Source organism: Medicago truncatula, chromosome 4 (genome assembly GCF_003473485.1).
Source record: "Medicago truncatula cultivar Jemalong A17 chromosome 4, MtrunA17r5.0-ANR, whole genome shotgun sequence".
Classification (NCBI taxonomy): Eukaryota; Viridiplantae; Streptophyta; class Magnoliopsida; order Fabales; family Fabaceae; genus Medicago; species Medicago truncatula.
This window is the reverse complement of record NC_053045.1, coordinates 53884699-53899857: the sequence shown is the minus strand read 5'-3', so window position 1 is coordinate 53899857 and position 15159 is coordinate 53884699. Positions and strand designations below refer to the sequence as shown.

At 33.4% G+C, this 15159-nt stretch overlaps 1 protein-coding gene and 2 pseudogenes across 2 annotated transcripts; 1 reads left to right on the top strand and 2 right to left on the bottom strand.

Annotated features, from left to right (window-relative positions):
- Window positions 1-411: 411 nt before the first annotated feature.
- On the bottom strand, window positions 412-3039 carry LOC11441588 (protein MIS12 homolog). 2 transcript variants are annotated; one of them, XM_024781432.2, is made up of 7 exons: window positions 2807-3036; window positions 2660-2717; window positions 2407-2532; window positions 1911-2003; window positions 1670-1799; window positions 896-1033; window positions 412-805 (listed from the first exon to the last, which is right to left on the bottom strand). In XM_024781432.2, exons 1-7 carry the CDS (start codon window positions 2947-2949, stop codon window positions 744-746), a joined length of 750 nt encoding a protein of 249 aa, XP_024637200.1. In that variant the 5' UTR covers window positions 2950-3036; the 3' UTR covers window positions 412-743. The 2 variants fall into 2 exon arrangements, with proteins under 2 accessions (XP_024637200.1, XP_024637201.1); XM_024781433.2 differs by lacking the exon at window positions 1911-2003 and having other exon boundaries at window positions 2807-3039.
- Window positions 3040-6722: 3683 nt separating this feature from the next.
- On the top strand, window positions 6723-12391 carry LOC11444390 (serine protease SPPA, chloroplastic-like; annotated as a pseudogene).
- A 162-nt stretch (window positions 12392-12553) lies between these two features.
- LOC120580014 (uncharacterized) lies at window positions 12554-14675 on the bottom strand (annotated as a pseudogene).
- Between the last annotated feature and the right edge of the window lie 484 nt (window positions 14676-15159).

Sequence of the window (15159 nt, the reverse complement as noted above, 5' to 3'; positions counted from 1 at the left end):
ATAGACGACAAAATCCTCAAGAATTTAATTATAACAGAATGTTTAACCACCAAAGATCATAAAACACTTCAGTTGTCATAAGTTCTACATTAAGTAAATGCCAGAGACTTTAAAAGGCCGCAAATAAGTAACATAAACTTCAAATGACATAAGATGTTGGACCAAGTGAACCTTTACCTTCTAAAGGAACAACCAAGTACTGTACATTTGAAATACCATAACCCTGTATGACTCACAAAAACACCAGTAAAATTATTTTTGAACATCAACGAATCAATAAACAATAAAAAAACAAGTAAACATTTATACCTTAACATGTGCTTATATTTCCCTTCTACTTTCCCTTTACATATTCACCTTTTGTGTGCAGTAAAAAGAAATCTCGTCAAAATGTTAGCAATGCAAAAATAGTTTTATCACAATATAGGGCTTTACTACAACCTAGTAAACTCAGCTAACAATTAATTCAAATTAATAATTAAAGAAACACAAGTATCTCCCTATAACTTGTCAGGCACTTCACTTTGGTACCTATCACTTACAAACTTCTAGCTTCTGCCTTTGCACAACCAAATTGAGAAAGACTACGAGATTCTTCAGGTATCTCCGAATAATTTAAATCCATTAATTTCAGTACAAGAGAGGAAAATTCCAACTAATAAACTACCAATAAACAATTACAGGTACAGCAAGCATGAGTGATAAGACCAGTCCAACTGGCTTGATGAAAATTATATACAAGCTCACGTGCTCTTCATAAGAGTTACATATTCTTGAAGATCTTCGAATTTCGTATTAGATAGGCCTGCATCCAGAAAAGTTCAAATCAGAACTATGGAGTTCAGCCTGTGAAAATTAATTCATGTTGCAGAAGAATGAATGATATTTTGGTTACCTTTGGAAGCATATATAGCAGAAATGTCCATTTTATTGTTGTCAATCCTTTTTGCTTTCACTTTTCCTGTCTCTTCAATCATGTTGGTGTTAAGCTTTCCCATCTTCATTCGAAGTTCTGAGGCGGTAGTCATGATCTCTAAGGAACACAATCATAATTGTAAAAATCTACTGACTTAAAGTTCAACATATAATATTAGCTAATAATTTGTTAATAATTTCAATCAGAAAAAACAAATTCATTCTTTCCTGCTTGCAATAGTGCAGAGCTCCAGGAAATTTTTGACATTATTTGTTTCATTTCTCTTTTACTAAGGTTCACAATATTAACATCCTGACCTATGGTACCTTTATTGGTGCCCCCAAAATGCTGCCCCCCTTTCAAACAAATCTTATCTTAATCTTTACATGTAGACATGAAAGCATTAAAAGAAGTATAAAACACAATCAAAAATGGACTATCCTGGATGTTCATTATTTGCTAAAATATTCTGAGACAATAGTTTCTAATATTACTGACTGTGTAATTGGAAAACAAAACAAAACCGTATCCAAATAATTCAATGTTCTTTTGTATCATAAAACTGCATGAGAAAAGCAATATACATGTGTTAATATAGTTAATGCATACAAACAGGTACCAAAATGGAGAATCCCGGGATTGATTAAATAGAAATCATAAAAACAGTATCAATACTAGTTCTGAGTAGCACAGGGTCTTATCTGCAAAACGTTAAAACATGAGCAAAAGGATGATAAGAAGCTCTTAAATTACCCTGAAACAACTCAGTGTAAGAGTTTTGCTCAAATAATTGTACTGCCTCGTTGATATACCGAGCATTGTGAGAAGACTGACTCTCTAATGCATGAATTTCTTGATTCAGCATTTCAGACTCTTTCCCCACCTGACAACACATTTATTACCAAGATAAATCAAATGAGAAACAAAATAAGTAACAACTTCGCTATCTACAAAATGAAGACTTTTAACAATCTACATTCTACACTCTTGTTACCTCAGCTAGTTTTTTCCTCAATGATTCTAATTGAGCATCTAATTCTGGATCAGAAGTAGAACCAGGATTAATGTCATTCCCACTTGTTTCACCCTGAAAGAAAGTACACTTTCTTAAGAAAAAATTATACAAAGGAAGAAGGTTTTAGAAAAGAGAATAAGGAATATACACTATTGATGAAAACTTATTTTACACAAACATTCAATCGCAAGTTTTCAATTTGCCACATCATATTATACATTTTTAAAATAAAGAAATTGAAAAAAGAGTAACATAATTGTATTGTTTGATATCTTGGAAAATTGTGATTGGTTGTCAGTGTAAAATAACTTTACACTGACAGTGCATTTCCTTTAATCTCTTTAAATAAAGGTACGTAACCACAATGTGCGCCGCAATATCAGAGAATTTTGATGTCTCTGTGACTGCAATGGACTGTGATTGAGGCCACATTGACCATAATTAGTGAATAACAACAAGTTGGAGCAGAACATACATTGAGAGTGTTTGGTAATTGAAAGCCTTGGGGAAGAGAAAAACAGTGATAAAGACAGTATTTTTCCCAAACAGTGAGCTTTTGATCCAAAACAGATTGAACCTTTTGTCGAATGCAATCAACACCCTTTCACAAAAACAAACAAATAAATAAATAATCAATTTTAATCATAGTGTTCGTTAATTACTCTAATTAAACTTAATTAAATTGAATTAAGAAATTTCTTAGAATGAAGGAAGGAGAGAAATGAAACCTGTGTGAGATGTTGGGATCTTTGAGTAGCTTCAGCATTGAGCTTGGTGGATGCTTCCCTGAAACAACGAGATTTAATTTAAATTTAATCAATTTGGTATAACAACAATTAAAATTTGAAAGAAGAAGAAGAAGCGAAAGGGGTTACTGGAAGTAGAAATCGAAAGTATCGAGGACGAAATCATCAACAGTGTTGAGAACTTCGTTGAAGAAGAGTTGTGGATTCAAATTCATCACCGATTCGAAAATCGCATCGCTCTCGCTGCTCATGCTTCCTTCCATTCCCGCCATATTCGATTCCCCAAATTTCAAAACAACCTAATGTATGTGCCTCTTTCTTCACTTCTTCTGTTACTACCACCCTAACCAAACTTTATCTTCGTATGGGGGGTTAAACGGTAACTTCTACAAACACCCAAACTTTTATTAACTACTATTTATCTCTTCGGTGTAGTACTGTAGTGGTTAGAGCTCGCACAATTAAACGTGGAGAAGTGGAGTGTTCAGGTTCGAACCTCAGCCTCTGCATAAATTATGCAATGCCTTTGCCAGCTTGAATTAAACTCTCTAATTGGATAAAACTCATGTATTCTATCTTTAAAAATGGATTATGGTAATATGGTGGTAAACCACATAAATTTTATCCAATAAAAGATAAAAAGTAAATGTTAGAGAAATGGTTGTTAGGATTACTCTAATTTATATAATCCTATTATATGAACATGGATATTTTTACTCAAAAATGATGAATTTTGGTGATTTTTTTAACAAAATTTTGGTGTTTAGTTATTATAATTTTCTTTTAAGAATGTTTAATTATAAATTTAACTGGTAAATAAGTTTTATTTTTGTTTATAAATATCTTAAATTTTGTTTTTAATCTTTTAAAAATAATTTAGCAATTTTGATCATTAAATGTTTTCCGTCGTGGTTTTTTTTTTTTTTACGAATTCCGTCATGGCTTTTGGTTCATGAATATATAAGTTCACGTTCACATTTTTGAATGATTTTTTATCCCAAAATATGAATTTTTAACCACTAATAATTTAATAGTTCATATTTAATTAATCATTTGTTCAAAAATGAAAATTTTGTAAAAGCGATTTCTATAATATACTAAACATAACTGGAAAAAAAAATTAAAATTTTGAAGTGGTGACAAAAAATATTTAGGGGACTAAAACATGATGAAAAAATTTAGATTGACTAAAAAGAAAAATTAAAAATTTTATAATGACCAAAAATATACTTAATCCTAAATTTAAGGGTTAAATGTTTGTTTTCTTAGACAAAATTAGAAGGGCAAATGATCATTATGACTTGATAACATGTAAAAAAAAAACAATAATCATCTCCGGCACTCCAATTAATAATATTGATATGAAATAAAGCAACCAAAAAGATGGGGCAACACCAAATTAATCAAAGAAATTCAACAAGATATACTATTAGAGATACGAAACCTATTACAAGATAGTCATCTCTAATATAATTTGTTGAACCTCAAGACCTTCAAATCTTCTGCTGCTTTCCAATCCTTGAGTAATCTTCAACAAGATCATTTCATTGCTAGGTGCTCTATCAAATTCCCTCGGTATTGAACCTCAAGAAAATTTCCCCAACCCTTTGAAGGAGAAAGGAATGTCTCTTGTATCCTTTAGAGCTTTGAGCACCCTTAAATTCCTTAAAAGAAACAAACCATACACAAACCTAATTGCATAACTAACTTCGAATCATCCTCACAACGAATCATGATGAAAGTTTTTTAGTAAGATTTTTGAGAGAGAGACGAGCGAAAAGTGAATGAACACTTCATTAATGAAAAAGTGGGAAAGAGGTTTATATTTATAGTTAGAAGGTTTTAGAACAAGAGAAAGCTAGAAAATAGCTTAAACCCCTTTGTCATTTGAATCGCTCATTTAGTGAGTTGAATTATATGTTAAAAATAATTATTGGGTTCGTTTAAAGATTGATTTTCCTGATAAAGAATTATTCAAATCATCAGATTTGTGATTCAAATTGTTGCAAACAGAATATATGGATTTTCAGAAATCCATTCATGATTTGAATCTCAAAGCATGTAGAATGATGATTTGTTGCAAAAAGAATAACGAAGAATGATTTGAGTCATTATGATTCTAATCACAAAAACGATGAGCCATGATTCAAATCATTCAAAACAAAATTTTATTCGAAAACAGTTTTTTATGCAAATAAAATCATTTTGGTGAAGATTTAAAATATATATAATGATCCTAAGATATAACTAATCTACGAGACATCACTCAAAACTTAACCAAACATTCCCAGACATAGAAAAGAGTGCACTTACATGTTACAAGGCATATATAATACTACGATCTATAGTCCAACAATACCCTCGAATTGTACCGCGGGGGATATCGTTCCCCGTACCACCTAGTCTTCGCCACAACAAATAGTTAGGCCTAACAAATGTTTGGGCCAAACGTAAGGGCGGGTGTGAAGGGAGCTTAACTACGCTAGTTTAACTCCTTTGCCCCTTGCCCTTCTTATGTGTCTATATATGAGTCATACTCAACGGAGTGTGTTAAACATGATAGCATTTTGAAAATAACTTTGTGCAATCAGGTTTTTTATTCTCGCTCATGCTTATATTATTGCTTTCTGTAGCACACACACTTATGATAAGAGACGTGTTCGATAGTGAGACATGTTATAACAATAATTAAGTCTTCTCTCAAAAAAAATAATAACAATAATTAAGTCATTTTTTGAAATTAGTATAGATATGTTGGTTGGTTCATGGTTGTATGTCAAACTCCAACTGTACCAACAATTATCCCTCTCCCAGGCTATCGCATGAAGGTGCTACATTGAATCAGTTGACATCTATGTTAATTTTTAAAAGACGCATATGTACATGTACGATTCACATCATCGCATGTACATAGAAAAATACAAAATACAAAAAATTGATTAAAAACTCACTTATACAATGAAATATTAATGGAACTTTTTTAGCTTAATCTTTAACATTCCATTAAGTTTGTTCACATTTCATGATTTTGGATGTTTGTAAGAGATGAAAGAGATCACATGTTATTGACTCTATAAATAGTAAATATTTATTGAAAACAAATTCAATTTTTTATAAATAAATTGACACAATTTCTAAGAATTCTGCTATCCACCCTGCACATTTTGCTCGCGCCCTGCAACCGTTCTAAATTTACTCTTGCGCTAGTTAACTAATGCAAGTGTAAAACTATGCGTTAGTTAAGTAACGCTGCGTGAGTTAACTCACGCTAGTTCATAATTCCAAAAGGACAGTCATGTTTTTATTGCTGCATAGCCAAGATGCATTTCAATCCAAAATCAGAAGTTGGCCAGGTTGCATTCAATGAAAAAGAAGATGGATGAGATGGAGTTTTGGACAAACAACACATGTTAAGATAGCTATATTAGCCTATGATTAGGTGGTGACCACTATTGTCTAAAACACTTAAGAAAATTTTCACTTGTTCAGCCGAGAGTTGCTTGCTGCATGGTATAATCACATGTGTTTATACTAGATAAAATTCTCTAATATGAACTGATGGATAGAACAAGGTTGCTTGCTGCATGGTATAGCATATATAGCAATTACAAAGCAATACTAGCTGTCAAATGAATAAGAAAATTCACATTTTCCCTAGCGTGAGTTAACTCAGCGACTCACGCTGAGTTTATAACTTTCATGAGTTAACTCATGCCGCGTGAGTTAACTAGCGCAGAGATATTTTTGAAACGGCTGCAGCACGCGAGCGAAAAGTGCTGGGTGAAGAGCATAATTCAATTTCTAATCATAATTGTTAGTGTATTTGTGTAATCACTAACATGTGCTTCCATTATGAAAAATACTATTAATGCGAGTCAGACTTGAGAGTTAAGTTTCTTTGTTACTTTCCTTGGCATTTTCACTCCTCTTTCATTCCAAAGTTTACTTTTTGCACACTCTTTCTTCTTTTCCCTCCCACATTTTGCAGTTGTGAGTGCCGGAAATGTCAAATCACCGCTAAACATCATCACCACCATCATCCTTCATGACTACTCGCTTTCAACTCCAACGCTTTCTCACTCAGCGCATTCTCAAACCCAAACCCAAACCCTTCAAATTTCACTATTCTTGTTACTCATCATCTTCAAATTCTACTCTTAAACAAGACTCTGTTAGTGCCAATGACAATGATTTTCCCACTGGTGACTTTGATTTTAAGCCCGTTACCGGCTTCAACAAGCTTCTCGTCAAACTCAACTTGTTAACAGTTGACTCTTCGGAGCGTGTTCCACACGGCAGTGTCTTGAAGATCATTTTGCGCGGACAGGTTTTCCCTTCTCCCTAACGGAGCACGGACGTAGACAACAGACATGACACTGATACACATATGTAATAATTTGAGAAAATGAATTGAATGTGATTATGTGACACGTTCACACTTCTCTAAGAAAATGAAGTAATTGAATGTAATCACATTAGTGTGTCTGTGTCTGTGTCTGAGCTGTTGGATACCAGACATGCCTTTGACCAGAGGTGTCGGTGCGAACATAGCTTCCCACTCATACTATTGCTTTGCTTAATTTTTCATTTCATTTTTCTGTCTATATAGATAGCCGATCAGCTTCTGCCCCAAATTTGAGATAATTTGTTGAAAGCAGCTTATGATCCTCGTATTTCTGCCGTATATCTTCAAATTGATAATTTAAATTGTGGTTGGGCTAAAGCTGATGAAATTCGAAGACAAATCTTGAATTTCAGAAAATCAGGTGCCATTACAATTTACAACTCTACATTTGTAGAATTTTGTGTTGCAATATCTATCTATGTTAACTATTCAATTATATTAACCTTTGTTGCTTATAAAAGACCTTGATAGTTGGTGACGTATGTAGGGAAATGTGTTGTGGCTTATCTCCCTTTAATTCGAGAAAAATAATATTACATTGCTTGTGCATGTGAAGAAATATATGCCCCTCCGAGTGCTTACGTTCATTTGTTTGGATTCACCGTTCAAGGGACATTTGTTAGAGGTATGCTCATTCGGCCTTTCCTTTCCTTTCCTTTCCTTGCATCTCTTTAAACATAGTTTGACGTTGTTGTCAATGCCGCTACGAACACCTATCCTCAAGGATTTATACGCGTGCAGGAACCTCGGGATTTAACAAACCTTTCTCTCTAGAACTGAGGACACAAAAATGAGATTACTAAATTTTACATTCTCATAAAAATGAGTCAAGTTCACATATAAATAGAGAAAGTGGTTTACTAAAGATAAAATGAAGAAAGGGAATTACAACAGACTGTTTAGTAATGGTGGCATGACTCCGTACAACATTTATAAAACTTGCAGTGGTTTTTTTTTTTTTTGACAGGACAAAACTTGCAGTGTCGGTTGCTCAAATGTAATCATACTGCTGAATGGTTTTTAATATAGGGAAATTTGTTGTTAAACCTTTTTTAAATTTAAATTTGTTGATGTTTATACTTAAGCATTACACTCGTGTTAGTTCTTTCAGGTGTTTATGACTATCTTGGAATTGAACCACAAGTTGAAAGAATTGGCAAATATAAAAGTGGAGGAGATAGACTAACCCGTAAAACCATGTCTGAAGATCATCGTGAGATGCTGACTGCATTACTGGATAATATCTATTCAAATTGGCTGGATAAAGTCTCTTCTTCTAGAGGTACATTTGCATTTAATGTCCTAATTGTATCTTAAACAAATGAATTCACCTTTGGGCTTCCGCAAATTATATACAGGAAAGAAAAGAGAAGATGTTGAGAACTTCATAAATGAAGGTGTCTATCAAGTAGACAGACTGGAAAAAAGGGTTTCATAACAAGCATACTCTATGATGATGAGGTACATGCACTACTTTGGTATTATGCGACTGATTACCTGCATGTTTCACCGTAGCAGTTGAAAAAAAAAAGACTAAAAAGAATTAGAAACATAAAATGTTTTGCAGGTTATACCTAGGTTGAAGAAGAGACTTCAGGTGAAATCAAACAAATATCCACCTGTGGTTTATTTCAGGTAAATTTCCCTTTTTATAGAGTAGGGGCCTTTATATTTTATTATGCCATTTCTTCAGCAAGATAAAGGTTGACTTGAAAAAAATCAACAAATCCTTATCTTGATAAAATTCTGTTGTGTTTGTTTATTTTCTTGTTCAGAAATCTATAATGTTGTATGATGACTGCGATAATTTCTATAATCAAAGAACATAACTATAATTCTTCTCACTAATAACAAGAACTATAAATATACATGGAAATGGTTATCCGTGCAATTGGATTTTTTTTTTTTAAAAAAATAATCTGTATTGGTATGCACATTTTATTTTTGAGACTTAATAGTAGAGAAATAACCTTATTTCTCATGACCTGTACTTGTATAAAGCACTGCTCTAATTCTCCGATATGAGTAAGAATTGCTATGGCTTCCTGTTTTCTATCAAGCTTATATTAGATGCATCTGTTATAGATTAAAATATGCCAAATAGCTCATTAAGCAGATTGTTCCTTTCCTCAAATACAGAAAATACTCTGGAGTTAGAAAAGAGACTGTTGGAATATCAAGTGGTAAAGAACAGATAGCTGTCATCCGAGCCTCGGGGACCATCAGTCGTGTTGGTGGCAAAGGTATCATTGCAGAGGAGTTTATAAATAACATCCATAGGGTCAAAGGTACACTTTTGATCTTATAAATTTTTCTTCTTTAAATTTCAAAGCACGTAATAAGTGAAGTGTTGTGATGCTAATTACATTGATTATGGCATTTTTAATTAATTAATGCAGCCACATAGTTATCTTTGTTTAGAGTTATATTATTTGCTATAACAGACTCGAGGCGAAAGTATTGCACTTATTCTTAGTATTTTCAAGTTTCAACTGAGCACGGGACTTTAGAATCCTTCATGATTATGAAAAATATAAAAGGAAGAGGATCTTGCAAAAGAAACTGCAAGAAATAGCTTAGGGATGACACCTTTTTTTATGTCTCTACAACTAAAACTGGGACTTCTGAAGTATGGCTTCCTTCAGAAGTACTCCCTCCGTTTCAAAATATAAGCAAAATTCACTTTTTAGATTCATTCATTTAATGATGTATGTGGTTCATAATATGGACCACATACATCATTAAATGAATGAACCTAAAAAGTGAATTTTGCTTATATTTTGAAACGGAGGGAGTAAGGTATAAATTTGACAGGGAGAAACCCATCTGCTAGTGGAAATCAGAGAGATTAATTATGTTTGTTTATGTAACTAACGTATTAACCAGCAACGTACATACTCCTAATCTATTTTCCTGACCTACCATAACACAAGGATAACATTGATTTTCAGGTTTACGCTATACGCTGAACTTTAAATTTTTTTACTGTGTTATTTACATATATTTAGCTCGTCATATGTGCGTCGTTGTTTGATTCTCGGTCACACTGAGCTGTTTTTTCTTCTCAGCATCGAACAAATTCAAGGCTGCTGTTATCCGAATTGATAGTCCAGGAGGTGATGCTCTTGCTTCTGATTTGTAAGTAGTATATTCCTCTCTGTTCAAAATGAAGTCACTTTTAATAAGACATGCAAGAAATGGTTGGTTGTATTCATATAGAAATGATATATACCACTTGAGCCAAAAAAATTAAAAAAAAATAAATGATTTATACCATGGCCATAAAGTTCATGATAACCTGAACTATATTCATTTTTCCTAATAACGTTTTTAAGATGCTACTTTTAGATTTCAAAGTTAAGTTAATATTTCCTTTATGGTCTAATTAAATTTGAAGTACTTCTCTGATCTGTGTCAATGAATAGTGGTGCTAATTGATACTAGTATTTTTTTTGAAAGTTTTCATGCTTGGTTGATAAAGTTTTGATATCATGGTCTGCAGAATGTGGAGAGAAATCAGGCTTCTTGCAGCCAAAAAACCAATCATTGCTTCAATGTCTGATGTGGCAGCTAGTGGAGGATACTATATGGCGATGGGAGAAGAAGGCTGTGCATGGATTATAATTTAACTGAAACTAAGAACAGATTTATTGTGAATTATTAGCCAACATACACATGCTGGTATAATTGAAACAGACGAGGTCATCCTTGTGCTAGATCATAAATGTCAGTATTGTTGAATGGTGTTCATGGCACCCCCATGGAGGACTGGCATGTCAGATTTTTGGACAGCTGTCATAGGAAATTTGTGAAGGAACGCCCGACATGGTGGCGCCATAGGCCGCAATGGTGTGTTTGGATTTTTGGCCTTCCGCCATATTCGCTTAATTTAGGAAAAGACTTATTATGGCCAGGCACTCGGCTAAAATCCGTTTTTTTTACTCGCTTGCCTGAGATAGTTGTGTAAAATATCCTTAGAGGCTCCTCACTTCTTGCTGTGCTCTTATAGCTATTTTACCATTTTGACTGAGTTTTATATCAATTACGTTTGAACTTATTTTGATTAAAATACTATAGTAGTTTGAAATATCATTTGAATGGTAACCATATGCAATCAATAGATATTGTAGTTGAAAGGAAAGAAATCAATTGAGCTCATAAATTTCTTCAAAAAAAATTGAGCTCGTAAATAATGAGGAAAGACATGGTACCATCATGATTAATCATGGTTCCACTTCAGTATATTCTTCTTGAGTTTTGTAATCTACTAGCTTGATGACATAAGTTACTTATGTAGGAAAATTTATCTATGAGAAACTTGATGAGGAGATTGGCTTCAACAAAGAACTTATATCAAGGGGTCAATATGCCGAGATCTTTGCAGCTGATCATCGTTCTTTTAGGTGCCTGATAGATTTTGTTCATTTATTCATGTAGATTTTATTAGACATTACATTAAGCAGGCCCGGGGCTTGCGGTATAGGAATATAATTTGCTTTTGCTGGTGGGGGGCATTTATCCATATTTCATATAGCCTGTTTGTGCTGGCCTTAATTTTCTACTTCTGTTTGATTCGTGGGTTGGTACCTTTTTTTTGCATCAATTTAAATTTGATTAGGAAGGAACATATAATCACTTTCTATATCTCTCTGGTACAGGCCACATGAAGCAAAGCTATTTGCCAAGAGAACACAGAATGCTTATAAACAATTTCGAGACAAAGCTGCCCTTTCCCGAGCTATGACTGTATGTTTTAAATTTATTTAAGAAAAATCTATTTTCCATGCTTTATGTTCTTCCTCCTTGTATATCCAATAGTTACTTACCGCTACTGTCCTGTCACTAGGTAGACAAGATGGAAGAGGCTGCACAGGAGAGGGTTTGGACCGGTAAGGATGCAGTATCTCATGGTCTGGTTGATGCTATTGGTGGGCTATCACGTGCTATTGCTATAGCCAAATTGAAGGCCAATATACCTCAAGATAATCAGGTTGATTTCAGAAGACTATTTTGATGTCTGTTGATTTATTTGCTGATTTCATGATTCCTATAATGATCGTGCTTGAGCTATGCCAGGTTGCTGTTGTGGTCAATTACCTCCCTTACTGTGTATAGCTTATGACATGGACCCCCCAACCTGTAAAGTCGTTCCCTAACAGATGAAATTATACGACGTCTTAAAAAAAATTATTCATAAAGTTAGTCTCCATCTGTGGTTCTCCTACTGAAGCTGCTATATTCTTTATATATTATTTGTTGTGCCATGAACGTTGCCTTTAATAATGAGACTTGGATACTGTTCTCCTGTTAAGTTTTCGGTTTGGCTGATGGAGATGAGGCTCAGAATGATGTGTCTCTTAGGAAGCAGTCATATAACCAAAAGCATATATGTGTAACACATGGTTTTTCATGGTTTCATGTTTTTTCCTTTCTAACTACAGATTTTTATGGATATGAAGATTAAGAAAAATATTATAACTTGAAGAACTATATCTACCTGAGTGTCTCAAACTCTTGTTCTATCATAAACTGATTAGATTTATGGTAAAATGACAGAACTTGAGGCTCAAAATGAAGATACTTTTACTTTGGCAATTTAAAAGCTTGGCTAATTGTAATATTACCACAGGATGATTCATCTCAATCATCAAGCAAAAGGGCGTCAGTGTTTGCCACATAACCAAACCCTTTGATATGTAGAAGCAAATTGTCTAAAACTAAAGATATAGAAGCGGAGTCGCGACGAGCTGTATCATTGGCCATAAACTTGTGGATTTCATTATTCACTTCAATCCAACTACAACCCGGTTCTTTTCCCTCCACATATGTCCATTTTTTCCCTCAACCTTCTGACATTTACCCACATACCTTTTGATGCAAATGTACATCTTAAGGTATATTTGAAAGTAATACCTTTTTCCCTCAACCTTCTGACATCTGTGTATCTACTCAATCAGTGGTTAAAATTAATGAGTCCAAGATGGACCAATACATCTTAAGGTCCAGGCTATACGGCAACTTCTAGCTTCTGTCTTTGGACAACCAAATTGAGAAAGACAACGAGATTCTTCAGGTATCTCCGAATAATTTAAATCCATTAATTTCAGTACGAGAGGAAAATTCCAAGTAATAGACTACCAATAAACAATTACAGGTACAACAAGCATGAGTGATAAGACTAGTCCAACTGGGTTGATGAAAAATATATACAAGCTCACGTGCTCTTCATAAGAGTTACAAATTCTTGAAGATCTTCGAATTTCGTATTAGATAGGCCTGCATCCAGAAATGTTCAAATCAGAACTATAGAGTTCAGCCTGTGAAAATTAATTCATGTTGCAGAACAATGAATGATATTTTGGTTACCTTTGGCAGCATATATAGCAGAAATGTCCATTTTATTGTTGTCAATCCTTTTTGCTTTCACTTTTCCTGTCTCTTCAATCATGTTGGTGTTAAGCTTTCCCATCTTCATTCGAAGTTCTGAGGCAGTTATCATGATCTCTACAGGAACACAATCATAAATGTAAAAATCTACTGACTTAAAGTTCAACATATAATATTAGCTAATAATTTGTTAATAATTTCAATCAGAAAAACAAATTCATTCTTTCCTACTTGCAATAGTGCAGAGCTCCAAGAAATTGTTGACATTATTTGTTTCATGTCTCTTTTACTAAGGTTCACAGGATTAACATCCTGACCTACGGTACCTTTATTGGTTCCCCCTAAATGTTGCCCCCCTTTCAAACAAATCTTATCTTAATCTTTACATGCAGACATGAAAGGCATTAAAAGAAGTATAAAACACAATCAAAAAACGGACTACCCTGCATGTTCATTATTTGCTAAAATATTATTGACTGTAATTGGAAAACACAAAACCGTATCCAAATAATTCAATGTTCTTTTGTATCATAAAACTGCATGAGAAAAGCAATATGCATGTGTTAATATAGCTAATGCATACAAACAGATACCAAAAGGGAGAATCCCGGGATTGATTAAATAGAAATCATAAATACAGTATCAATACTAGTTCTGAGTAGCACATGATCTTTATCTGCAAAACGTTAAAACATGAACAAAAGGATGATAAGAAGCTCTTAAATTACCCTGAAACAACTCAGTGTAAGAGTTTTGCTCAAATAATTGTACTGCCTCATTGATATACTGAGCATTGTGAGAAGACTGCCTCTCTTATGCATGAATTTCTTGATTCAGCATTTCAGACTCTTTCCCCACCTGACAACACATTTATTACCAAGATAAATCAAATGAGAAACAAAATAGGTATATCTACAAAATGAAGACTTTTAATAATCTACATTCTACACTCTTATTACTCAGATAGTTTTTTCCTCGATGATTCTAACTGAGCATCTAATTCCAGATCGGAAGTAGAACTAGGATCAATGTCATTCCCATTTGTTTCACCCTGAAAGAAAGTACACTTTCTTAAGAAAAAATTATACAAAGGATCAAGGTTTTAGATAAGAGATTAAGGAATATACACTATCAATGAAAAATTATTTACACTAACATTCAATCACAAATTTCAGTTTGCCACATCAAATTATACATTTTAAAAAATAAGAAAAAACAGTAACATAATCACCACTTTACCTGCCTTAAACATTTAAGAATCAAGAATGAAGACTTTGAATTATAACTTTGCTTTCAGACTTCATATTTAGAGTGCATTGTGCTTCAGTTGCTGCTCTCTCATTTATGTGATTCCTCCAATGCTCTTTTCTTTTCCATTGGATTGTACAGATTCCTAACTAAAATACCCAGTCATCAATCTATGTAATTCTATTTGATTTGTGCATGTTTATGTGAAAAGAAAAGGCACTTTTAAGGACTACAAAACAAAGACTGTTTCTGGGTTTACTGCATAATTAAGTTTCCAATACCCACTACTACTATCCCCGCAAATTAGACTTAAAAAAAGTACTTATTTATTGAACTTTTTCTTTTTGTCAATAAATAAATTATTTTTCTGGTTTTTTCTGCAATTTTTATTTTGCCTCTTTTGATCTGTTCTGTGTCACTCCTTTGTTTTTCTAATTTTCTT

Excerpts from the sequence above, each read along its gene's own strand:
- LOC11441588 (XM_024781432.2), bottom strand. The coding sequence starts at position 2,949 with ATGGCGGGAATGGAAGGAAGCATGAGCAGCGAGAGCGATGCGATTTTC. Across the intron at positions 2,004-2,406 it reads AATTACCAAACACTCTCAAT|GGTGAAACAAGTGGGAATGA; the intron begins GTATGTTCTGCT and ends ACTTTCTTTCAG. Across the intron at positions 806-895 it reads TGCTATATATGCTTCCAAAG|GCCTATCTAATACGAAATTC; the intron begins GTAACCAAAATA and ends TTCTGGATGCAG.